The sequence below is a fragment of the Cucurbitaria berberidis genome, assembly GCF_010015615.1.
Source record: "Cucurbitaria berberidis CBS 394.84 unplaced genomic scaffold K460scaffold_1, whole genome shotgun sequence".
NCBI classification, from domain to species: domain Eukaryota; kingdom Fungi; phylum Ascomycota; class Dothideomycetes; order Pleosporales; family Cucurbitariaceae; genus Cucurbitaria; species Cucurbitaria berberidis.
The window spans coordinates 4,309,239-4,334,088 of record NW_024468935.1 but is presented as its reverse complement, the minus strand read 5'-3'; the positions used below and the strand labels follow the sequence as shown (position 1 = coordinate 4,334,088).

The 24,850-nt window shown below is 51.9% G+C and overlaps 10 protein-coding genes across 10 annotated transcripts; 4 read left to right on the top strand and 6 right to left on the bottom strand.

The window, feature by feature from the left end:
• Positions 1-281: 281 nt before the first annotated feature.
• K460DRAFT_271801 (uncharacterized protein) lies at positions 282-656 on the bottom strand (the record flags this gene model as incomplete). The annotated part of the gene is made up of 3 exons (XM_040927758.1): positions 282-359; positions 415-565; positions 616-656. The coding sequence occupies 3 exons, from the start codon at positions 654-656 to the stop codon at positions 282-284; spliced, it is 270 nt and encodes an 89-aa protein (XP_040793784.1).
• A 1,045-nt stretch (positions 657-1,701) lies between these two features.
• K460DRAFT_373279 (DNA topoisomerase III) lies at positions 1,702-3,877 on the bottom strand (the record flags this gene model as incomplete). The annotated part of the gene is made up of 4 exons (XM_040934569.1): positions 1,702-1,737; positions 1,787-1,912; positions 1,967-3,742; positions 3,791-3,877. The coding sequence occupies 4 exons, from the start codon at positions 3,875-3,877 to the stop codon at positions 1,702-1,704; spliced, it is 2,025 nt and encodes a 674-aa protein (XP_040793783.1).
• Positions 3,878-4,304: 427 nt separating this feature from the next.
• On the top strand, positions 4,305-8,058 carry K460DRAFT_412819 (helicase SWR1). Its single transcript, XM_040937561.1, has 3 exons — positions 4,305-4,674; positions 4,751-7,529; positions 7,580-8,058. The coding sequence occupies exons 1-3, from the start codon at positions 4,599-4,601 to the stop codon at positions 7,806-7,808; spliced, it is 3,084 nt and encodes a 1,027-aa protein (XP_040793782.1). The 5' UTR covers positions 4,305-4,598; the 3' UTR covers positions 7,809-8,058.
• A 759-nt stretch (positions 8,059-8,817) lies between these two features.
• K460DRAFT_382702 (uncharacterized protein) lies at positions 8,818-9,868 on the top strand (the record flags this gene model as incomplete). Its single annotated transcript, XM_040935419.1, has 3 exons — positions 8,818-9,087; positions 9,140-9,733; positions 9,805-9,868. The coding sequence occupies 3 exons, from the start codon at positions 8,818-8,820 to the stop codon at positions 9,844-9,846; spliced, it is 906 nt and encodes a 301-aa protein (XP_040793781.1). The 3' UTR covers positions 9,847-9,868.
• A 772-nt stretch (positions 9,869-10,640) lies between these two features.
• Positions 10,641-12,604, top strand: K460DRAFT_272767 (ATP-binding cassette sub-family F member 3; the record flags this gene model as incomplete). The annotated part of the gene is made up of 3 exons (XM_040927828.1): positions 10,641-11,234; positions 11,285-12,426; positions 12,478-12,604. 3 exons carry the CDS (start codon positions 10,641-10,643, stop codon positions 12,602-12,604), a joined length of 1,863 nt encoding a protein of 620 aa, XP_040793780.1.
• Positions 12,605-13,134: 530 nt separating this feature from the next.
• On the top strand, positions 13,135-14,539 carry K460DRAFT_274003 (uncharacterized protein; the record flags this gene model as incomplete). The annotated part of the gene is made up of 3 exons (XM_040927924.1): positions 13,135-13,185; positions 13,245-14,048; positions 14,102-14,539. 3 exons carry the CDS (start codon positions 13,135-13,137, stop codon positions 14,537-14,539), a joined length of 1,293 nt encoding a protein of 430 aa, XP_040793779.1.
• Positions 14,540-14,739: 200 nt separating this feature from the next.
• K460DRAFT_328999 (uncharacterized protein) lies at positions 14,740-15,900 on the bottom strand (the record flags this gene model as incomplete). The annotated part of the gene is made up of 1 exon (XM_040930726.1): positions 14,740-15,900. The coding sequence occupies exon 1, from the start codon at positions 15,862-15,864 to the stop codon at positions 14,740-14,742; it is 1,125 nt and encodes a 374-aa protein (XP_040793778.1). The 5' UTR covers positions 15,865-15,900.
• Positions 15,901-16,040: 140 nt separating this feature from the next.
• K460DRAFT_361983 (succinyl-CoA ligase-like protein subunit alpha) lies at positions 16,041-17,569 on the bottom strand. The gene is made up of 7 exons (XM_040932556.1): positions 17,355-17,569; positions 17,272-17,300; positions 17,080-17,206; positions 16,962-17,024; positions 16,887-16,912; positions 16,751-16,833; positions 16,041-16,697 (listed from the first exon to the last, which is right to left on the bottom strand). Exons 1-7 carry the CDS (start codon positions 17,510-17,512, stop codon positions 16,197-16,199), a joined length of 987 nt encoding a protein of 328 aa, XP_040793777.1. The 5' UTR covers positions 17,513-17,569; the 3' UTR covers positions 16,041-16,196.
• Positions 17,570-18,499: 930 nt separating this feature from the next.
• K460DRAFT_274330 (glycoside hydrolase family 6 protein) lies at positions 18,500-19,848 on the bottom strand (the record flags this gene model as incomplete). The annotated part of the gene is made up of 4 exons (XM_040927949.1): positions 18,500-19,017; positions 19,071-19,298; positions 19,352-19,524; positions 19,577-19,848. The coding sequence occupies 4 exons, from the start codon at positions 19,846-19,848 to the stop codon at positions 18,500-18,502; spliced, it is 1,191 nt and encodes a 396-aa protein (XP_040793776.1).
• A 2,013-nt stretch (positions 19,849-21,861) lies between these two features.
• K460DRAFT_361978 (sodium/hydrogen exchanger) lies at positions 21,862-24,832 on the bottom strand. Its single transcript, XM_040932555.1, has 5 exons — positions 24,471-24,832; positions 24,345-24,374; positions 24,136-24,285; positions 23,272-23,928; positions 21,862-23,221 (listed from the first exon to the last, which is right to left on the bottom strand). The coding sequence occupies exons 1-5, from the start codon at positions 24,511-24,513 to the stop codon at positions 22,125-22,127; spliced, it is 1,977 nt and encodes a 658-aa protein (XP_040793775.1). The 5' UTR covers positions 24,514-24,832; the 3' UTR covers positions 21,862-22,124.
• Positions 24,833-24,850: the final 18 nt, after the last annotated feature.

Here is a 24,850-nt window from a genome sequence, read left to right as displayed (position 1 = left end):
TGCTGGCGCGGGGGTTTAAAAATTAACAGCATTGATGAGGGCCGCGAAGCCCAAATACCTAGACAAATAGCGTATAATGCGCTGAATTCAACACACTTCTACCACGCCTAAATCGATCAATTCGTGCCCAAAACGCCATATGCTATAGTATGTAGGTGATTCTGCTCTTCTGCCTTGGCGAACGTACCAACCCCGCGAAGGCTGGGCTGTGCGACCGAATGTTCCAAAAAGGGCCCCCTCTATATATTATACTCGAACTGCATGATTTACAACGTTGATAATCATGATAGGCTGATCGCCCCGCGGCGGCTTTCGCGCAGGTGCAGGAAGGCTTGTAGTCCGCAAAAGACGAAGAAACCCTGTCGAAAGGTTAGCGAAAGTCCCTTGAGCGTTGTCCGGCAGTATTGCACATACAATGTATATGAAAACAGCTCCAAAGACTGCACCAGCGACTGCGGCGCCGTCCTTGGGATCTTCGTCTGAGCCCATCACCCCGTTATTGTTTCCCTTGAAGAGCGATCCGATGACGGAGAGAATGACGATGGCGAACAGGGACAGGACAATGCTACATCTCCGTCAGCTTCGCTCGCTGTATCTGTTTGATCTGGATCATACCATGTCCACGCATTCATAGCAGAAACAACGGGCTTCACCATGGTGGACGAGTTGGCGGTTCGGTACTGCCGGGGGCGGGTAGCTTATCAGCGCCGGCGCTTCGGTCGCAAGTTCGGCAGATGGCTTGTCCGGGAGCTCGAGGTCCAAGAAGGGTTCTAGGAGTGAATGACGGTATCGGGAGGTATGGTGGTGCGATTGCGGATGGCGGCACTGTTGAGGTTGGATGAGGTGCCTGATGGACCGTCATGTCTTGCCGTTTGAGACCTGTGGCCGCGCGGAGGTCCGTGCATTACCTGACGCAACAGGTCTCGACGCGATATTTACTCTTTGGAACATTCGAAACCATTACTCTTCGAGAATATACGGCAAAAGTGGAAATGATAAGATGGGGTGTTTTTGCTGCATTTTGCTTTCAATACTCCTCAGTAAACTACATATCATTCGGAAATGAATACCTCCAACTACTGCATAGAAGCGTTATGCCACTATCACCACGAAACCGCATCAAACTCTGAGAGCAGCGAAGCTATCAGAAGCTGCAAAATGTCACAAAAATCTCCGCTCTAAAATTACATCTACAAGCTGGTGATAGCTCAAGCGACAGTCCTGAAGCCTGGGCATTAAAAAGGACCTTCTTTTCAACCGCTCTCCAATTAACAGCTTACTATCTATCATTTGCGAAGGAGTGCTCACATTTTCGCATGTTTGCAAGCATTCTTGCATCTGCTTCAGTTGATAACCAAAGAACGAAACCACGGCGCTAACAGACTACACCTTCCCTAGGTAGAGGCAAACCTTCCCATTGAACATGTCTCTTTCACGCGCACAAGGAATTGCCTATCCAAGTCTTTGCGGCCCCTCGGGTCAGAGCTTGTTTCGATTTATGGATTTGCCGAGGGATTTATGTCTCATGGTCTACTAGGACCTTATCGTTGATACCGTTTGTCCACGCTTGATACAAGATCAACGAGTATACTATCAATCACACAGCGTGGATCCTGGCTGTGCTCGAACCTCACAACAGCTCGCTATGGTAGGTTGAGATGCGCGGCAACTGGCAGGGTACGATGGTGAGATAGACAATCCTCAGTTCACTCCACCGAAAACATACTTTCGAACAGCCTACAATCACATTAGCGGAGAAGTAGGTACGTTGAGACTTAGTCCTCACCGTACGAAGGGCGTCCGGATGTTGCTGTATGCGAGCATAGACCCCTCGATACTGCTCGATGGTTTCAGTCACGACCTGAGCCTTTGTCATTTGCCCATTGCATATGGCGTTCATCTTCAGCTCCATCTATGCCTGCTATTAGCAGCCCGTGATGGAGATTGAGTAAAGACGTTATCTTACCTCCTTGCGTAAAAAAGGCTTCGTCAATTTAGTCTCAAAACCTATATTCTCGTGGCCTTCAACCAAAGCGACTCCTAGCGTCGTGGGTATGAACTCCCGAACACCTGTTATAGCGCCACCGCGACCAGCACCGCTATTCCTGCCGCCACGACGATGGGCTACTGCAGTTCTACCTTCACGACCAGTTCCAACTCTCGATTGTGCTGGCAACTCCTCGAACTCTTCTTCGTCATTTCCATGCCGCGCCTGTCTTGGCTGAGCCCTGGCTTCAACATATTGCCGGTCTATAATTGTAACAATATGGTCGGCCATTGTAGCATCAGTGCCGATACCGTTCGCGTTCATTAGTGCAAGCAGGTCCGGTTCAGTTAGATATCCAGGTGGTGACGTCATACCTTCACTGAGAATGGCTTCGGTCGGCTCGAAGACCTCGCCTTCGACGAACGGGGGAAGTTCTAGGTTGCCCCACCGATCGTAAACATAGACATCGAGATAGTTGCGCTCTACTATTACAAGTCCAGACGCATTGAATGTTTCCGGTCCATAGAGAATACTAATGTTGGTCTTTGACCCCTTGGCGTCTTTACTGCAGCATGCCAGAAAGCGCCGGACAACGAACTCATGGACACGCTGCTCTTCGTTTGAGGGCGTAGTTGGATTAACAAAATTAACCGGGTGGATAGGCGGGTGGGCCTTATCATTATTACGTCCGCTACGGGGCCACAAAAAGCCTCCTTCGACCAGCGCCGTTGCATAATCAGCCCAGCGGCCGCCCTGTGCCTGCTTCTGGACAAGACCGCGAAGGTCCATACCCTGATCGAACTGATCTGTCTCGGTTCGAGGATAGCTAATCCAACCTTTTTGATATAGCTTTTCTGCAAGCTGTAGAACCTTTTGACTGTCCATTCCTAAGAATCTGCTACCGCACTTCTGAAGCTCTAGAGTAGTCAACGGCAAGGGTTTCCACTTGCTCGTTGGCGTGGTTTTGATCTTTTTGACCTGAGCATTCTGCAATGTGAGACACCCCTCATAGAGAATAACAACTGTCAATCTGTCGAAGAGATGTTTACGAGCCCAAACAAAGTTCACCTTTATTCCGGCTTTTCGATGCATCAGTTTGATGCTCCAGAATGGTTCCGGGATAAATCTCTGAACGCACAAGTAGCGCTCGACGATGAAGCCAAGCGTAGGAAACTGACAGCTCCCGTAGCTGATTAATTGAGAGGCTTCTGACAGATTGCCTCGCTGGAGTACAGGACGAAGACTGAGAGTGAGGTGTCGGGTGAAGCTTGCGCCCACGCGAAGATCGAGCTCGATACGAGAAGCTACTGCGTCGGCTTGCGTTTCGTCGAGATCGGTGGGATGATGTGCGGCGTGAATGATATGCGCTCTTTCAATGTTGGAGAAATGTGCTCTTACTGTGCCGCCAGCGCGACCCAGTGCCTGGTTAATTTGTGCTGCCACCGACCGAATCTCGGTACCTATATGCTCACCTTCGCGGTCGCAGTCGGTCCAGATATAGAGCACATCGGCACGGCGAGCGTGTCGCTTGATGTTGTCCGCGATAGACTTTCTGTTGCTGCCAACAAAAACCTCGATGCGAGCGTCAAAAAGCGCAGATGGGTCGCATGACGTCCAGCTCTTGTATCGCGGCTCAAACTCATGGCTGAGGAGGTGGCCTAACACAGAGGTCATCGTGACACTGCAATGACCCCATTGTGGAAATGTGTATTCGAATTCGTAGTTCTTCACATACGGATTGCCTTGTATGTTATGCTGCACGTCCATTAGCTCGACTGGCGGATTGTACGCGTGTGTGCTCACAGTAGTCACTTGATCTCCCAAGTGGTTTGCAATTGCTTTTGCAATCGATGGCTTTTCCGCAACGCATAACACCGTTCTTACCACCATAGCAGATTGTGTGTTTCACGTTGGCACAGACCGCCGGAAAGAAAATGTATACACTACCCCCGAACAACACGTCTCTGGACGTGCGCAGGTCTATGCCCGTTCAGAGAGGTCATAGGGGAGGTAAGTAGCTATATGCGAGAGCTGCTTAGCGTTTGCCTAGTAAGCGTCGTCTTAAAAGGTTGTTAGAGATCTAGGTAGTATAGGCAAAGGCGATCTCGCATAGACTTTATATTAGCAATTTGGGGGGGTTTTCTTTTTTTGAAGAAATGTAGATGGAAAGATCGTGGTCTATCAGGGCTGCAACCCCCACTGCGCCTGTTAAAGAGGTCACGTGCCCTCGCGGTCTGCTGCCTAGAGACGCGTCGTGCTTTCTCCACACCGTTACGCGAGCCTGGCTGAATTTGTTGATGCTCCTCACATGCTGCAGCTAAATTGGCCACAAGGAGACCAGTCTGCTTTCCTTGCTTTGCAAGTGTTCGAAGAGTTTCGCTGATATCGCCACCGGAGGCGTGAGCGCGCGACCCATTCGACGCGAGCTATTGCTCGGCACGCCCAAGGCCAGGGGTAGATCGATCCCCTCCATCGATCGACAAGCGTTTGTAGTGCGCCTTGTTATCCTTTCATCCTCCTTTGGGTTTGTCAAGTCGCGTTTCTTTTCTTATTTCCTTCCCTCTCTACCATAACCGTCTCTACCTATTTGCCTGGCGACCGGTCCTCAATAATGGCGCCACGGCGAACCCGCAAATCAGCTCTCACCAGTGCGGTCGCTTCAGCAACATCCCCAGCGCCGGTGACCAGTAGGTAGACTCGTCAATTCATTCACCTTCATCGGTGCTTGGCGTAATCGGCTTCTCAGTGCTAACTCGGTCGCAGCTCCCGTAGTGGATTCGCCCATCATGGCCGACATTCGCCACAACCAGAAGCGTACTCGCTCCTCTCGAACTTTCGTCCCCGACTCGTCTGATAACGAGAACGACACGGTCGAAGTGAAACCCTCCGTTCAATCTGCGCTCGTTCGACGGGTGATGAAGGAGGTTTCCATACCCGCCACCAAATCCAAGAAAGCACTTTCCACTCGTGGGAAGTCCTCCATAATGATTCGGCAACAAGCAGAGCAGGGAAGCTCGAATGGCTCTCCCTCTCTTGAAAACTCAGACTACGAGACACCGGGAACGAGTATTTCGACTACGCCGGCTACCTCTGTTCGCCATGGCAAGATGCCCGCCGGTACCGGTCTAAGTAAGGCTGCAACTACGTCCTTGAGCACAACCTCCGCCCTCAAGCGATCGCGCAACACCGTACTGGACTCGGAAACAGAGGACGAGACAATTGATATGGACGCGGAGATCGCCCTACAAATGCAGTTGGAGGACGAAGAGGCGGATGCGCGTCAAAGCAAGCGCCAGAAGGTGGAAGACGATGACGAAGATATAATCGTGGTGTCTTCGAAGAGGAGAGCCGCACCCTACACAGGAAAGGGCAAGGGTAAAGCCAAGGTGGAAGAGGCCTTCACTGACGACGATGGGGGTTCGCTGATCGACGAACTCATGCTGCCGCCGACCTACAAGGGCAAGGGCAAGGCCCAAGTGGAAGGTTCTCTGCGCAGTCGTAGTCGCTCTGCCCGTTCGAGCGCCAAAAAGGCTCGCTTTACCGAGGCCGATTTCTTGAATGACGACGAGTCAGATGGTGGAGAATTCCGACCAGACGTTGCAGGCGATGTAGAGTCCTTGCACGACGACCTCGACACTCCAATCGCAAGTGATAGCGAAGATGAGCCCCTCATGGTCGCGAGCGCGCGCCTCAAGAAGGTTACGTCAAAGCGTACCAAGGTAGCACGAAGCAAGAAGAAGCTCACAGATGCCGAACAGCGAGAAGGTGCGCGCCGCCGTGAAAGGTTTGCACATATCGAGGACAAGTGGGAGCGAAAGCGCGCTATGAACCGCGAGCGAGCGGAGCAACAGCACCCGAAGTTGCGCACGATGTGGGAAACTCTCCAGAAGATCCCCATCCTTGAGGTTCAGAGGGCTGAGCAGCCAAATTCCATCAGCCGACGACTGAAGCCTTTCCAGCTCGAAGGTCTCAGCTGGATGGTTCGCCAAGAGCAGACCCATTACAAAGGGGGACTTCTTGGAGATGAGATGGGCATGGGCAAGACGATCCAGGCTGTGTCGCTTATCATGTCCGACTATCCTGCAAAACAACCTACGCTTGTGTGTGTTCCACCAGTGGCTCTGATGCAGTGGTCGAATGAGATTCGCGAATACACAGACAACAAGCTCAAGGTCTTGGTGTATCACGGTACGAATACGAAGTGCAAGAAAATGTCTAGCAAGGAGCTGAAGAGCTACGACGTCATCATGGTCTCGTACAACAGCCTGGAGTCACTGCATCGCAAAGAAACCAAAGGCTGGTCCCGCGGTGATGATATCATCAAGGAAGCCTCGCCGCTTCACGCCATTCACTACCACCGCCTGATCCTTGACGAAGCACACAGCATAAAGTCACGCAACACAGGTGTAGCCAAGGCTTGTTTCGCTCTCACTGGTAACTACAAGTGGTGCTTATCTGGCACACCGGTCCAGAACCGAATTGGAGAGTTCTTCTCGCTCCTCCGTTTTCTAGAGGTTCGGCCGTTCGCAGACTACTTCTGTCGTTCCTGCGACTGCGAGAAGTTGCACTGGGCTACTGACGATGATCACATGTGCATCGCCTGCAATCATGGTGCCTCCGAGCACATCTCTATATTCAACGCGGAGTTGCTCAATCCAATCACTGGCGACGACCCAGAACTTCGCGAAGAAGCTCTGACGAAGCTACACATGATCACAGCTCGTATCATGTTACGCCGTATGAAGCGCGATTATACGAACTCCATGGAACTTCCGATGAAGGACATCATCATTCACAATGAATTCTTCAGTGAAGTGGAGCGCGATTTCTCCACTTCAATCATGTCAAACTCGTCTCGCAAGTTCGACACTTACGTTGCCCAGGGTGTCATGCTCAACAACTACGCCAACATTTTCGGTTTGATTATGCAGATGCGTCAAGTTGCCAATCACCCAGATTTGCTTCTAAAGAAGAACGCTGCGGAAGGTGCCGGAAATGTCTTCGTTTGCAACATCTGCGACGAGCCTGCCGAAGACGCAGTACGCTCTCACTGCCGCCACGAGTTCTGCCGGTCATGTATCAAGGACTTCATGGATACGTGCGAGGCGTCTGGAACCGAAGCGGACTGTCCTCGCTGCCACATTGCCCTCTCCATTGATTTCGAGCAACCTGAGCTTGAGCAGGACGAGGATTCGGTTAAGAAGACTTCGATCATAAACCGCATCAAGATGGAGAACTGGACATCTTCAACAAAGATTGAGATGCTGATTTACGACCTGTACAAGCTACGCAGCAAGAAACAGACGCTAAAGTCGATCGTGTTCAGCCAGTTCACCTCGATGCTACAGCTCATTGAGTGGCGTCTTCGTCGTGCTGGTTTTAATACGGTCATGTTGGATGGTAGCATGACGCCTGCTCAGCGACAGAAGAGCATTGACCACTTCATGACGAATCCGGATGTCGAAGTCTTTTTGGTGTCCCTCAAGGCTGGCGGTGTCGCTCTCAACCTCACAGAAGCCTCTAGGGTATTCATCGTTGACCCGTAAGTGTAGTTCTGCCAAACTTGGGGACCTTTTACTGACGCATCTTTAGATGGTGGAACCCTGCTGCCGAGTGGCAGTCCGCTGATCGTTGCCATCGTATCGGTCAGAGGCGACCTTGCGTCATCACTCGCCTCTGTATTGAAGACAGCGTCGAGTCTCGTATGGTCGCACTGCAAGAGAAGAAGGCAGCTATGATTGCTGGTACCGTCAACAACGACAAGGTCGCTATGGACCGCCTGAGTCCTGAAGACTTGCAGTTCTTGTTCCGTGGTACCTAGACGCGAGAATGTATCGGCATGCTTACACGAATAATGTACATTATGGATTACACGATTACGGAGTTCACACGGTGGGACACTTATACCCCATTACAGGCTTTAGCTTGACGCATGGCGGTTCCTTCTCACCATTGGCGCCTAGGAGGCACTTATCATGGGGATTAAAAGGAAGAGCAGTCTATTTTCCATGACATAGATACACATAGAGACAGAATAGTTAGTTACCTCTATATGTAATAGTATTCACATCATAAAATCTTCAAGCTTTGTTGGTCAAGTAAGCTTTGATGCGGCTCCCGGCTAGCTGAGTGCATGACGTAGATCGTGAAGTCACTACTCCGGATCTGCAAGAACCTCACTATAGCTCACGCGCGTTATAGACTCCTCTACACACAACTGAGAATTCGGCATGTATATTCTCAAGCAGAAATTTACACGTTGCACAAGATGCTCTAGTCCAGGCCTGGCTCATCGCCCATTGTTCCGCAACTTGCCGGCTGACATACCCATGCTGTCCCACAATCGACGTAGTACTTGCACAACCCGTACAAATCTACGAGCTAACGCTGTAGCTGTAATATTACAGGAACCGTGCTACTCAGCCATCTCCGGTGCTCCTACATTTTTTATATATATGCCCAACGGGGGTCCCGAGGAGAAGCTCTTTGGCAGTAAGTTGTTCGTACGTAATTTTACGTAAAGCAGAGCTTGTTGCGTGTGAATTTTACTCAGGTTCGTCACCGGCTTGGGGTACATGCGCGACACGTTTGGTTTGAACGGTCATGGTGCACAAGCTTTGTGTAGGAAATAATGATTACCGTGACCATGGGAGGATGGAATTGTAGCTAAGGGCTGAATAATGGCGCAGCCATGTCGCCGTTCCACCCGTTGCAGCTGTGGGTCCGTTCCGAGTTTGGAACCATGGTGCTTTCTTTATAGATGGCGGGTCATCCCTTTTGTTGTAGAGCGATAGATTGCAGCTCTGCTGTACGTCTGTCTATCAGTCGTTATGAGTTTCCTGGAAAGAAGTCGGGCGTGGGATTTGGATGTGGATCGATACCTCAACCGCGTTATTCCTCCGTCACCACTGCACAAACTTCCGAGACCGATCTCGAGATTTCTGGGATATAGAAAGGCAAGCCATCAAGATGTTGGGAATGTACTGGGGGCTTTTTGGTCTTTACTGGGCGCGTTTTGTGGGTTGGCGGTGATATCGGCCGTGTTCAACAACACGGAGAGTATACAGCGACATTACCCGCCAGCGTTGATCGCTTCGTTTGTAAGTCTTCTTGAGGTTTGTGCATGTTCGTGGTTGCTGACGACTAGGCCAGGGTGCATCTGCTATACTCGAGTATAATTCTATTCGTTCCCCGCTGGGCCAACCACGCAACGCTCTGTTGGGCCATACATTCTCTGCGCTCATTGGCGTTGGAATTTCAAAGCTCTTTCAACTGCGCTCAGATTACGAATCCATAAAATGGATCGCAGGCGCCGTATCCTGCGGCTGCGCCTCGGCTGTCATGCTCCTCACTGGCACTGTACATCCTCCAGGCGGCGCGTCTGCTGTCTTAGCCGCAACCGAACCTGCCATAACTACCATGGGATGGTATTATGTAGCCCTTGTGATGTGGGGAACGACGCTGATGTTGATTGTGGGGTTGGTGATCAACAACATTCAAAGGCAGTTTCCAGTGTACTGGTGGACTCCGTTAGATATAAGGCGAGCTAGAAGGGAGGATGAGGAAACAGTGTCAGATGCGAGGGGTGGGCTGGAAAGGAAGGAGACTGAAGAGGAGCAAAGATATAATCAAGAAGGAGAGACGATAGAGATCAACGGTGCCGAGGTGATCTTGCCGGAAGACTTGAGCTTGAATAAAGAAGAGGCGGAAGTGTTGGAAAAGTTACGGAGAAGACTGAGGAAAAGGGTTGATGAGAGGGAAGGCATTGAGGAGGGAAAGGACTTGGGTAGTGCAAGAAGCAGCACAGAGTCCGCTAGGATACCAAGGAGAAGCGATGCTGGAGGGGAAGCGAGGAGTAAAATTCGAGGTGATGGTACCGGTATCTAGCCTAGTGTGTTATCGTTTTCCAAGATTGTTGAGGAAGTCGTAGATAACACCAACGAACTAAACTACTCATGACACTTCCGTGGAGATGGTGTTCATCCTATGTGCAAAATGTAGCCCCTCGATGCTAGATCTCGAGGGACGTGTAACATGGATGGAACACGAATCTTGATCTCAAACAAACTCAATATATTCCAAAGGTCACGTTACTCGGGTTTCTTCCGTCTTTTACGCGCTTCGCATTCACTTCGCTAAGATATGGCACTTGTCGAGATGTAGGCCTTGGTTATTCTGTTGCGACAGATGGCCAACTACATACTCGTCCTATCATGTCAACGTTGTATTTATAGAATATAAATCTCAGTGATGTTCTCTGTCTACACTTGAAGCAGCTGTCAGCCCGCTGGCTTACTGCCCGATGATGAGTGGGTGGGCCCTGATTGGCCGGGCGCAGCGGTCGCCACCGCCGGAGGAAAATTGGGCATACAGGGTCGCATTCATTGTTGTTTGTCCGACCCCAACTTTTCTTTTGCTGATTATTCTTTCTCCTTCTCAGCACCGCTCCTAGCCCATTGTACCCGACGCTCCACTCGTTCACCGACTCGAGTGCTGCGCCTACCTGACTAGACGACCTCTGAACGCGGACTTTGCGTGGTATCGATAAGAAGTGGGCTTAGCGGGGTCAAAGACTGACGTTGATCCAACATTAAAATTTCCTCCATTTTCCCTCCACCCCCTCGAGTCCCTCTTATTACACCACTACAACACCATGGTCTCCGCCTCAAAAGCTGCCCGTCAGGCCAAGCGCGCCGCTGACCCCGACGCGAAGCCCAAGAAGACGGCCACCTCCAAGCTCTCGTCCAAGGCAAACTCCAAAACTGCCTCGTCAGCCTCCTCCGTCAATGGCGATGGCGACGAGGATCTCGAACTCAACGAGGAGGTGAAGAAGCTCACCATGCAGGAAGACAAGCACGGTTTGTCCGACCGCGTCACAACCGGTGTGCTTGCCTCGCTCGCGCAGTCCCGCGACGTCAAGATCATCTCCTCTTCGCTCGTGTTTCACGGCAAGGTCCTCTTCAACGATGCCACCATCGAGATCAACTACGGTCGACGATATGGATTGCTGGGTGAGAACGGCTGCGGAAAGACGACGCTGCTCAAGGCCATCGACGCCCGCGAGTTTCCCTTCCCAGAGCACATCGACATCTACCTGCTGAACCAGGGTGCGCCCAAGACCGAGTTGGGTGCCTTGGAGTGGGTCGTCCGCGAGGCCGAAAACGAGCTGGCTCGTCTGGAGAAGCTGGCAGAAGACATTCTTGAGAAGGATGGGCCTGAGAGCCCCCTGCTCGACGACATCTACGAGGTATGTACCCGCCGAAGCACTATGTCATACCCAGACTAACACGTTCACAGCGTCAAGAGAGCATGGATCCCTCCACCTTCCACACCCGCGCTTCCCTCATTTTGACCGGTCTCGGTTTCAACAAGGTCACCATCAACAAAAAGACCAAGGACATGTCCGGTGGATGGCGTATGCGTGTCGCGCTCGGTAAGGCTCTGTTCGTCAAGCCTGCTCTGCTGTTGCTCGATGACCCGACTGCCCATTTGGATTTGGAAGCCTGTGTGTGGTTAGAGGAGTACATGAAGAAGTGGGATCGCACCCTTATCCTTGTTTCCCATTCCATGGATTTCTTGAATGGTGTCTGCACAAACATGCTCGATATGCGCATGAAGAAACTCATGTACTACGGAGGTAACTACGACACCTACCACAAGACTCGCACCGAGCAGGAAGTCAACCAAATGAAGGCCTATGAGAAGCAGCAAGACGAGATCAAGCACATCAAGAAGTTCATCGCTTCTGCTGGTACCTATGCCAATTTGGTCAGGCAGGCCAAGTCTCGCCAGAAGATTTTGGACAAGATGGAGGCGGATGGCTTGATCGAGCCTGTCGTCGGTGATCGTGTCTTCACATTCCGTTTCGCCGATGTCGAGAAGCTGCCGCCGCCGGTTCTGTCGCTCGACGACGTTACCTTTTCCTACTCTGGCGATAAGAAGGATAACCTGTACGAGAACTTGGACTTCGGTGTTGATATGGACTCTCGAACAGCACTTGTCGGTCCCAATGGTGTTGGCAAGTCGACATTACTCAACATCTTTACTGGCAAGCTCAGCCCCACATCTGGTATCGTCTCCCGACACACCCACTTGAAGCTCGGTGTGTACAGCCAGCACTCCGCTGAACAACTCGACCTCACCAAGTCCGCTCTTGACTTCGTCCGTGACAAGTTCTCACATGTTAGCCAAGACTACCAGTACTGGCGCCAGCAGCTCGGTCGTTACGGCTTGACTGGTGAGGGCCAAACTTCGAAGATGGCAACCCTGTCCGATGGACAGAAGAGCCGAATTGTTTTCGCTCTGTTGGCCATCGAGGGCCCCAACATGTTGCTTCTCGATGAGCCTACTAACGGTCTGGATATTCCCACTATCGATAGTTTGGCAGATGCTATCAACGCTTTCAGCGGTGGTGTCGTTGTCGTGTCTCACGACTTCCGGTATATTCACCTTCTCTGATGCTTCTTGATTTGTTTGCTAACTCTTGACAGATTGCTCGACAAGATCGCGAAGGATATCATGGTGTGCGAACACAAGACTGTTCGACGATGGGACGGCAGCATTGGCGAGTACAAGGACCATCTCCGAAAGAAGATGTCGTCGACTGGTGCCCTTTAAGCGTGGGTTGAAAAGGTGTTTCCGCAATTTTCATGCATTCCCCCGAGCTGCGGGACGTGAATCCACAGCAAAAAATAAAAGGCCTTAGAGCAGGGTTCAGGATACCTCTGCAGTAGGCTGGCAGCTCCACGCGACCTGCTTCAGTGTCTTTCTGCATAGGTAGGAGGCATATGGATTTTGTGTCATGATGCATTGGGTTTTAGAGGAGTTATAGATTTGGCTTATGACCAAAAATGATATCACATAGAAGCTTGAACCGGTGAACAATACAAAATAGTCAGTGTATTTTAGATAATGTGGTTGTTCAACAAAGAAGCTTTTTGGCACGTGCCGGAGGGTGAGCTATGAGCTGTGACGACCGACACCCCGCAAGCTTGAGGTCCGATCATGAGCTTCCACTTCAACCCTCACAGACGTATTTCTCAGGTCATTATTCTTCCTGACTCTCGCACAGTTTGAAGACCGTCGCTGTTTAGGCTCCAAAAGCTCCAAATCTACCTGGTCGTTTGCTAATCCTACACTCTGCCGCCATGGCGGAACTCACCAGCACGAAGCTCAACGCAGAGTCGCACCTCCTCCTCGTATGATGAGCTACGCTCCCATTCACATGAAAAAGGCCTATGCTGACGCTTCAATCCAGGACCAACCCCTCCTCCGCATGCCCTACGAGCTCTCCCGGCGCAACTTCAAAAATGCCCAACGCGTCATCGAGCACTCGTCTACAGCGCTCACATCCTCCCTAACCGCCACCACCAAATCCGCCTCCAAGACAGCCGCACCAAACGCTACCTTGGATAGCCTAGACTCCATGATCAGCAAGATGCAAGGCCTGAAGCGGAAACTAGAGGGTCTGCACGAAGAGGAGCAGAGAATCCATCGGTCTGCCAAGGCGCGGCTACGGCATCTACAGGACCTTTATGAAGTGCAGAGCTTAGTCGACGTCAAGTACGATGAGTGGAGCCGGACGCGGCTGTCGCGCCTACTAGTCGACTACCTACTACGCGAGGGATACTCGGAGTCTGCGGCGCATCTGGCGCAGAGCAAGGGCATAGCAGAGCTGGTGGATGTGGATGCTTTTGTGGCGTGTCATAAGGTTGAGAGGAGTCTGAGGGAGGGTATGAATACGGGGTTGGCGCTCGAGTGGTGTAAGGAGCATAGTAAAGAGTTGAAGAAGGGGAGCAGTATGCTAGAGTTTGAGTTGAGGTTGCAGCAGTACATTGAGTTGGTGCGGCAGGGGCATGAGGCGGGTATGAGTGGCATGGATGGAATGGATACGGAAGACGGGATGAACGGAGTCAGTGTAGGTGGTGGTGGGGAGACCAAGTTGGTGGAGGCTAGGGCACATGCGAAGAAGTACTTGAGTACCAGCGGGGACTTTGAGTTGCTGGGACGGGCGGCGGGACTGCTGGCTTACAGGCCGTGGGATGAAGTGGAACCTTATGCGGTATGCCTTCTACCTTTTTTCCATATTGTCGCTATCACTGCTAACTTTTCAAGTCACTCTACTCGCCCGCCCGCTGGACCCATTTAGCGACCCTCTTCCTTTCCACACACCACACTCTTTACTCCCTCCCGCCCCGCCCACTCCTCCACATCGCCCTCAGCGCCGGTCTTTCCGCCCTGAAAACACCCGCCTGCCACTCCGCCTATACATCCTCATCCGCCAACGCCTCGTCATCCAGCACGACCGTCTGCCCCATCTGCAGCACCGAGCTTAACGAACTAGCCCGGAACGTACCGTACGCGCATCACACCAAGAGTATTGTCGAGAACGATCCAGTTGTGTTGCCGAACGGACGGATATATGGAAGCGAGCGGTTACGGGTGTACAACGAGAAGGTGGGAACAGAGAAGGGGTGGATCAGGGATCCGATTAGTGGAGTTGTTGGAGAGAAGTGGAGGGACAATGAGGTTAGGAAGGTGTATGTTATGTGAGGTCCTCTCCTCTTTTGGTTTTGGTTTTTTGCGGGTCCTTGTATGGCATAGCGAGGCGTTTGGTATGACATCCCCGGCGTAGTGGTGTCCTGGATTGGTTGGTGTGGACTGTGACATAGCGCACCTGGATAGCTTCGAGACTCTCTCCACTTGCAATCGGCATATACGTTCTGCCGGGAAGGGTATAGGCACCCTTATATTCAGTCCTCATCACTGCCGTTCTCTCCTCTCGCCAGCTTGGCCGCCCACCCCTTCTTCTGCGAGGGCAAGGGGCCGCCCCTACTGTTCCGGGCCTGCTTTTGCATCTCCTTCTCCTCGTCGCTATCGGCTACTAGCGGTATCTTTTCGAACACATACATGCGAGCGTCCCTATCTTCACCCTTCCATCCACTCTCCATGGCGCCCAGCGTCCTGACATGGTGGTACCCAGGATATTGTGTCCAATCAAACTTCCAGCTCTCCACGACCTTGAGTCCAGCATGGCGCGCAAGATCGCGGATATTCCAAAGCGTATACGGCTCGCCCTCGAAGAGCGTGACGATGATACGGCCGCCCATGCGCAGGAACGGCCTCCCCTTCGGTGTGACTTTATTATTCTGAGATTGTAGGATGCGAAGGCGCTTTGCTGGCGTGGGAGTGTCAAGACACGATTTGAAGAAGGAGACGAGTAGGGCTTGGTTCGCGCGAACCTGCCTGTTCACATCTGTACTTAAACCCCCGGTGTGTGGAAACATGAAGCACACTGTATCCCAGCCTGGCCCACCTGTTGCTGCTGCACCATTGTCATCCTCATTATCATCAAGCGTCTCTTCAGCATCGTCTATATCCTCTTCTTCGTCCCGCACACACCGCAGATGCTTGTACGCCGACAATTTCGCAGCGTCGACAGAATAATGCAGGGGAACAGGCGGCGTAAGCTCGCTCAACTCCTTGTGTATTTCTTCAAATGTAGGGTATTTCTCCCGCACCTCGTCTTCCGAATCGTAGCTTGTAGCCGTGACGTTTGCGCAGCCGTGCTCCAACGCTAGCGAACGTGTGAAGCTGAAATCTCCTTCGCCGACGAGCAGGGTTTGCGCATATGCGCTGAAGGGTACGGCATGTTTCTGGGATGCTTGGACAGGCGGCTTCGGGGCTGCTGTTTGCGCCTTTGCGTCTGAAGATTGCTGTGTCTTTTGTTTGTTGGCCGTACTGGGCTTGGATGTTCCAGGCGTGGATTTGGCCTTGGTTTCTGCGGCTTTTGCAACTTTTCGGTGGTGCGCCATGATTTTGCGGTCTCCGTCGCGTTTGAGCTCGCGACGAGCGCGCTTGGTCTTGGTCTTGGACATATTTGTTGCTGTTACCTGGAACGGCTATGAATTGTGCTGTTCGGAGGTTTGCGGGGAACTTTTGGGTTTGGAAAATCTAGGAGCTTGGACCATCCTCAAGCGTTCAGATCCTGCATGTGAAGACTGAACATGTAAAACGAAAGAGAGTTGTAGCCGATCAAGCTCGAACATGACTTCATGCAGACTTGTACTTTGCTCTAAATGACTAAATGTACAATAGACGAGATTGGGTACAAAGCATCCTTTCGTGCAGCAACTGCCATCTGCCCAAATCAGACGCTCGCTCTGAACCTTGAACCAGGAAATGAAACCCCTCGGTACTCATCGCACAATTATATCAGATCACGCTTGACGAACTGGTCGTACAGAGCTGATCCAAGCTTAGCAGGCGAGCGCTCGACAATGACACCAGCAGCCTCAAGGGCATTGATCTTCGAGTTGGCATCGCCCTTTCCACCGCTGACAATAGCACCAGCGTGACCCATTCTCCTGCCCGGTGGCGCAGAGATACCAGCAATGAAGCTAACAACGGGCTTGTTGGCAGTGTTGTACTCCTTCAAAAAGTCCGCAGCATCCTCCTCAGCTGAACCACCAATCTCGCCAATCATGATAATACCGTCCGTCTCCTCGTCTTGCAGGAAGACCTTCAAGCAGTCGATAAAGTTGGTTCCGGAGAAGGGGTCACCACCGATACCAACGACAAGCGACTGGCCAAGACCGGCTTGGGTGGTCTGGTTTACGGCCTCGTAGGTGAGGGTTCCGGAACGGGAGACGATACCGACGCGGCCGCGCTTGTGGATGAAGCCGGGCATGATTCCGATCTTGCATTGGCCCTGAAGAAGTATTAGATCTATCCATGCGTCTGTAGGTATGGATGTGAGCGTACGGGAGCGATGATACCAGGGCAGTTAGGGCCGACCATGCGAGACTTGTTCTGCGTCTTGAGCATATCCGTGATGCGAACCATGTCTGCTGCGAGTCAGTTGATGTTCATCTAGTTCCTCTCAGTGTAGGGTGCATACCGTGTTGTGGGATTCCCTCAGTGATACTGCCCAGTGTTAACTTCCATGTAGCTCAAAATTGATATGCACACCTACGTCACAATCAAAGGCACCTCCGCAGCGATGGCCTCCTCGATACTCGCCGCAGCGACCGGTGGCCTACAGTATAGTTAGACTACGTATTTCGTAGGGAGTCGTGGTAGACAAGGCGTACGGGACGAAAATGGCGGTAGCGGTAGCTTGAGTCTCTCTGATGGCGTCCGCTACGTTCTTGAAGACGGGCAGGCCGAGATGCTCAGTGCCAGCCTTCTTGGGGTTTGTGCCTCCAACAACCTTTGTGCCTGCAATCTTGCGTCAATGCCTCTCCTTGTCAAATATATAAAGAGCGGTTCGGTTGGGCGCATACCGTACTCGATGGCCTGCTGTGCGTGGAAGCTGTACCTCAATTAGCACCGAACAGCAATTGCAAGGCGTAGCGCAGCCACTCACGTTCCCTGCTTTCCAGTGAAGCCCTGGAAAAGCACCTTGGTCTCGCCGTTGATGCGGAGATTCTTGATGGTCTCGGCATACTGCGACGAACCGGTCGCATACTGCCTGGTCGTGGCTTTTGAAAGCGCTGAGCGCAGCGGCTGTCGGATAGCCTGCATCGTGACTATGGAAGCGGTCACGGAAGCAGAACTAGATGTGCGGAAAGGGTATCGCTAATGGGGTTGTGGATGGATCTGGTTTGAGCGAACAGGAAGCTGCGACATAGCGGGACTTCTTCGGGGGTGCCTCTTGGCCAATCTAAAATCTCTACGCGCAACGGTCCGTCCGCGCCCGATCAACGCTCACTCACCGCAATACGGCTTGGGGTACACATCTTTGCTCAGAGCGCATTCTTATATTTATTTTGACTGCTTTATGTATAGCAGAGCATACCGCCGGGTGATTGAATCAACTGTTATTAGCTAATTCGCCTACAATAGGCTTCAACTTCTGTTCGGAAGGATAGTATCACTGAGCCTCAATAGAGTATCTTGTATTTCACAGTCTTTTTAAGACCACCCATAGTGTCTTCATCTTCCTCCTCTTTTTTTCATCGTTACTCTCCAATTATTCGTAACCGCTCTCGTCTTCTATATCACCACTCCTTTGCATTTCCTCCTCAAGTTCTCCAGCAATTTCAGTCAAGTTATAGTTATCGTCTAGATAACAAAGTCGATGCTCTAAACTGCATGTTGAGTGTAAAGCTACTATCATATCCAAGACCCTTGAAAAGTGCTTACTCCCTCGATATCATAAACTAACAGCTCTCCATCTCATGCCTTGTGGCACATTCATCAAATACAACAACAAGTTAAATATACTCTCTAGTTACTTGGAGTCCCTTGAAGGCCTACTGTCGGGATGAGATGTGGTGCATTGAATGAGTAGGGGCAAAGATACAGATAGGCAAACGAGAGTTCTTATTTTGAAATGAAGGTAACATATTGACAGCGAAGCGAAGATATCTAGCGATAGCTTTTGCTCGTACACACGTCCGTCTCACAGCATCGTCCACCAACCATCGTCCCCAGTCATGATCTATATACAAGGAAGCCTCTCATCAACAGACGACCAAAAAGCCAGTTGCTACTTGTATTATCAAGCTCTTACAAAGCAGGCTTAGCGTTCTTGACCAGCATCTCAAAGTAGGCCTGGTTCCACTGCCCAGCCTGAGGAGAGGGCTTGAAGCTCTCCTCCTTACCGCAGAAAGAATCATAACGGTTGGCAGAGCTGTCCGAAGTCCCATCAGACTCACCACCGGGCTTGACCCAGACGAAGGAATCGACGAGCGAAGAGCCAGTGTCGGACGTGGGACGCACACCGAAGCCAGCACCGTTGATGTTGCACCAGTTGCCCCACTCCTTGCGCAGACCTGTGACGCCGTTGCGGCCAGTGTCGACAATAGCCTGGCTGGGCATACCGGCACTCTTGAGCTCGGGCGAGAAGAGCGTGACGTATTGCTTCTCGTTTTGTGCCTTGTTCCACTGCGCGTCGGTGGCCTTGGAGAACTCACCGGGGCTGAGGTCCCAAGCGTTCCAGCCAGCGACGTTGGTGGCGACACCGTGGACGGACTTGGGGCTGCCGGCGTTCTTGTAGACGGTGGCGAGCTCCTTGGCACCAGGCTCTGCGATATTCATTAGCATGGAACTTGTAATGTACTGTGAAAAAGAGACTTACTGAGGTTGTCGTTCCAGCCGAGCCAGCCACCGTGACCAGCATCGATGTACATGGCGATGTTGGGCAAGTTGAGCTGCTTGAGAGCATATGCAACACCCTCACGATAGCCAGAGGCAGAGTCCTGGCAGGTCTGGAGCTTGGCGTTGGTAACCAAGTTGGGAAGCGAATCGGGCTCGATGACCAGAGCAATGGCCGTGTTGGGGTACTTCTTGAAGATGGCAACAATGGCTGACGAGGAAGTTAGCATGGTAAATGAAGCTTCCCGGTTCGTGTCTACTTACGGTCGATATACTCTGTCTTGTAAATGTTGATCTCACCAACAGCAAGCTCACCGTTGGAGGCCTTAGCAGCGCAGTCACGGCCGGGCAGGTCGTAGATGACCAAGGCGGCGATCTGGTTGCAGCCGACGTCCTTGATGGTGTCCTCAACAATGGAGATCTTCTCACGGGTATCGCTACAAACTAGATTAGAAACGAGTCGTTAAGGTACCTAAATCCAGCACTTACATCCACATAAAGGTTCCGATGTCAGCAACCTTGCGGGCCGATGCAGCAAGAGCGGTATCAGTCATAGCGGCAGCCGCCGAGACGACCTCAGAGGAGTAGAACTTGTTGGCATAGATGGTGCGGGATGCAAAAGGATTGCCAGAAATGGTGACAGGAGTAGCACATGCTGCGGCCTTGGCGCGAGCAGTGATGGGACCGTTCTCCGTGGGAGACGGAAGCGCGAAAGCGCCAGTGATGGCCGAAGCCAAAGTGGCAGAGAAAAGACCCTTCATGTTGACGACGACTAGAAGTGAACGAGTTGCTGGTGGTGTCGATGCCAAATGCTGTGGGGGGGCGGAGAGCCTCTTATATTGATATTGGGAGGCAATCTTGTCCTATGGCAAATGCCTGGGCGCTATCCTTGAGTGGAGGTACCAGACCATCAGGAAGCAGGCCCGTAAAGTGCGGGTATGGTTGTTGTCTTGGGTCTGTGCAGTTGAGCGCCTGAGAGATGAGGCTTAGATGAAGGTCCAATAACGTTAGTATGGGTCCGTACTATCGCGGGCTCACAGTCAAATGACGCGAGGATAGCGAACTGTGAGAAAGTTAATTATCAAGGTGGCGTTACTGCGGAAAATTGCCAGGTTCGGTCAAGAGGTGTTTATTACAGTAGTCCAAAGGATATGGTTACCATGTCCACGGTGCTGTTTTGTTCTTGACATGACTCCCGATGTGCCCTATATCCGTGCTTCAAACGACTGGACCCAGTCTCGTCAGTTGCACTTACTCGTTGTTTACCTTCGGTGGCGTGTCGTCTGAGGGAAAATGTGTCCAGGGTAAATAGATGAATGTTTACATGAGACGCCCTGCGGTTGCGGGGGGCTCACTTTCCGGGTGCTTTACCCCGCGATATCCACGCTGGGGAATATAAGACTTGCTCATAGGCGATTTGATTGGCGGACATGGAATCTGGCATATTGTGCGACCCGGCCACGAGATCGTGTGGTGGGTGGGCCCCATGGCGGCTGAGGCAGTGTGGTGTGCGTTGTTCATCATTGTTCACGCCACCTCAGAGTCCACTGTCCATCAATTTGCTGATCTTAGTTCTGAATGTAGCTAAGTAGAGTCTTTGCCCGAGATGTAGGTTGATATGCTAAGAAACTTCACTGAGTGGTGTGGTCGTGGTCGTGTGTAATGCCGTACTGACCTATTGGATAGCTCATTGCTGCATTAGTGATCGACGCGAATGTAACAGAAAACATGCTTGCATGCTTCTGCAATATCGATCTATCAGCCCTTAATAAGAGTGTGACAGGCTTCCGTCGCGGTACCAAGCAGGTACCTGAGCTCGACCCGGATTACACTGGCCGAAGGAGCGTAGTCGGAAGATTCCAATGTACACATGATAGTCGACATTGATTAACGCTGATCCTGGAGGCTCTTTAGTCGTGCATTTATCCTTAAGCCAATCCGCATGTCGGAGCGTGGGCGTACTGTGAACCTGGTCGCCAGCCTGACCCAAGCCTCGTTTCCGATGCAAGATACTGGGCGATAGATCCTTCCAGGTGGTATGAGCAAACAAGGCAGGCTTCTGGAAGACGGATAGAGGTGGTCACTGGGCATGATGGGTGCTGGTACTTGCATGCTGTCAAGAAGATGCGTGGATACGCCGCGCGTTCAGCGTTCAGGTAGGTCCTTCTGACTCGTCATCCGTACAACCTCGCATATGTTCGATCAATGTGCCGTCTGCCTCAGATTTGGCAGTGTCTAGATTTGCTCGTACCAAAGAACACCTGTTGCCAGATAGCTACGGCATATAACCATATCTTTCGGTATTTGGTGCACCACGGCTCTGATATGAGGCTCTCCAGGGAAATGCACGACTCTGGGCGGGTCCTCGGGGGTCCATGACAGCCTTCTATAGGATATGGTTTGTGAGTGGATGAAGGATGTGCGGTGGTTTGAGGTTTGAATTGTGGATAGATTAAAAGGTGGCTCGTGACGGGCACTAGTCCCTTGTCACTTCCTAGAAGGGAAAGGCCCTAACTCGAGCATATTTTGATGCAACTGAGCATCGCACCATATTTTATAGCCTGACGAGTTATGGAGAGTCTTAAGTTGTATGGAATCTCTATGTGGGCGTATATAACATAAAAAGCTGACCTTTTGTCGTTGACCAGTTTCACTGTCAAGCGTCCGTTCCTGAACGGGTAGTATACCCATAGTACTCTATAGACCCTTGTAGTACCATAATTTATGATCAGCCGTAAAACGTCCGCCACAAGCGCAGATCGGAGGACATACGAGAGTGCGGTGGACTTTCATTGCACCACTCGCATCATCTCACAATGCTACACGGCGCTGCTAAGTGCAGGTTGAGTTTGGTTATGATCCTGATCATTCCTCTAGCTGTAATGCTACAAATTGTATACACCAATAACGCCAAGGACCGTGGCTTATCATTGAGCCAGGTTTCCGATCTTGTAGAACCAAGAAACAGCAATGTGATATCCTAAATACTCTTAAACGCCGCGAATGCTATGTTGTCGCTCTCATCCCAACCCTACTTTCAGACATTATTTGGCCCTGGACCCTTTCCAGAATCTAGCAATAGATGCGGCTTCAAAAACCCATCATCAATCTGCTTGAACGCATTCGCTGGATCAAGACTGATTTCATTGAACAGCTGCTTCACAGCACCTGTCGCCGTCGCCATCCTGCTTGAACCTTCGGCTGCGCCAGATTCTCCTGGTCTATTACCCGACGTCGGATAGGGAGAAGCGTCTGCTGCTAGGCCCAAGGGCGACGGGTTGCGGTTTGGTGAGCGGCGTGCGCTAGGCGGCAAGTCCAGATCATTGTCGTCCTCATCGCCCGAAACGCTGTCGGCAGGACTGAGAAGGCCTTGATCTGCGCCATCGAGTCGCCGTTGACGGCTGGAATTCCTGTGCGTAGCCAGGCCGTTGGGGCGCGTAGGTGGACTGTTCCGGTTGAATGAGCCACTGGTATAAGTACTAGGTGGCCCGTTTACGTTGTTCAGATTGAACCCATTTTGACTGGGTTGCGGCGTGTGGCCAACGGCTTGGCCTTTGTGTCGTGTGTAGGTGCCGCCGTTGATGACTTCAATGTCAAACTCGTCGTCGCTGTCGATTTCTTCTACTACGCCGGTGCGGATGCCTAGAATCTCCAACATGCGCGCTGTAGTTCCACCGAAGATGATAACAGTCAAGACCACTACGACGAGGACGGTAGCGCGAAGGGTATCGCCGTTGTTGCCTGTGAGGCCTGCGGCAAGCGCAACGCCCACAGCACCTCGTAAACCCGCCCAGTAGATCATGGCCTGGTGCGCGTAAGGAATCTCCTCCACCAGTTCTTCTCCACGCCGCTTCTGGCGATACCTCGTCACGGCGTTGATGATCTTGGACAGGGGAAAGACGGCGCACCATCGAGCTGCACAAATCCCCGCCACTGTAATCAGAATGAACAGGGGCTTGTAGTCAAGTTTGTCGTCTGTGAATAGGGAGAGTCCGAGGTATATGAAGATGAAGTTCTCAGACAATTGCGCAGTGACCTGGAACACGAACTTGGTGGACAACTGGGTGCGTCGAGACATGTTGTGGTAGGCATAGTGCTTTAGGCAGATGCCGCAAAAGAGCAGTGATACGATACCTGTTGAAAAGATTAGCACATGTCGTCCAAGTGCGGTCGAAGTTCCTTACCCGACATGTGAATGGCATTGGAGAGAAAGTATGTCAAGTATGCGGTGAGAATGATGAGACATGTCTCTGTCTTCGGAAAGCGCCTCACATAGGTGAATTTGAGCATGAGTGAAACGCCGATGCCCACCATGACACCGATGAACAGGCTTCCGAAGAAGACGCCAAAGAAGATGCCAAAGGCTTCGAATAGACTAACAATGCCCAGCGACTCGGCGCCATCCTTGTACTTTTGCGCCGTCTCAAACAAGACAATGGCAACTGCGTCGTTGAGGATGGACTCGCCAAAGATGAGGGTATACAGCTTTGGCTCCACCTTGTACGTGTCGAAGATGGCCAGGATTGTGACTGGATCGGTGGCCGAGAGCGTCGCACCAACTGACATGGCTTCGACAAAGTTGATCTTGAAGCCATCGAGGGGTATTCTGGTCCACAAGAATAGGATGAGACCGAGAACCAGGGCTGAGATGAAGGTTCCGGCAAAGGCAAAGGTAAGAATGGTGCCAATGTGTCGGAAGAAGTTCCCTTGGTGTAGTTGATAGCCTGCGGAGAGAATGATGGGGGGTAGTAGTAGGTTGAAGAACATCTGGTAGTCGAAGCTCACCGCGTCTCGTACCGATGCCACGGCTGTCAATCGTAGTATGAGACCAACAACCATACCTAAAAGGCGTTAGTGAGGTTCGGTAGTGCGATTCCATTACGAGAGGAGGTCGGGGTCATTGTCAGGTTTACCCCACCGCGGGACCGCTGAGGGAACATGGGACGTGTGTATCGAGCTTCTATTATGCAGACTACCCTCGAAGCGTCGACGCCATGGCCAAGGTGCAGTGCACATGCAATCCGGGCGGGCTGGGCTTTTCAACGTACCGGCAAAGATGGACAAGACGGTCTCGTGGACAGCTTGGATCTTACGCGTATGCAGTATGTAGCTTGTGAACAGGGCTATTATAAGCAACATGATGAGGATGGACAAGGCCCATGATGTGAATATCTCCTTCTGTCCTGCCTCGGGCTCCTCTGTTGCGGCGCATTAGAGAGGGTGGCTATAGTGGGCGGAGAAGCGAGGGGGTACTGACCGTCCGGGTCTGCGTCGACTGCATCTCGCTCTGCGAAGACAAGAAGTGTTAGTAATTGTCTTTCTGATATCAAACAAAGTGCAGGGGGCTTTCAAGGGCCTCAGGTGTTGAAGGGTGCATACATACTGAGTACCTGGGCAAGGACCGCCCATGCTACCGCTGACACCATGGCGAAGTCAAGAAGCTGCTGTCATGAGCAGCTATCGTGGTATGTTATGAAGAGCGCAGCAGCATGTGCAGGTGAAAGGTGGCTGCTCGATGTCCGGTGCGACGAGGGACGCAAGGCAACGTTTCACGAGATGTCGGCGTAGGCGCAGGCAGGCGACGAGGGCGCGGTCTTGCGGTCAAGGCCACGCGCGCCTGTAAGGGGGGAGGGGGGTGAACGAGGGCAGAACGGGCAGCACTCCTGACTTGGAGATGGGCGATGCAGATGTAGATACTCGACTCACTTACTCCCTCACTCACTCTCTCTTTCTCTCTCTCTCTCGCATCACAGGCATCTGCAA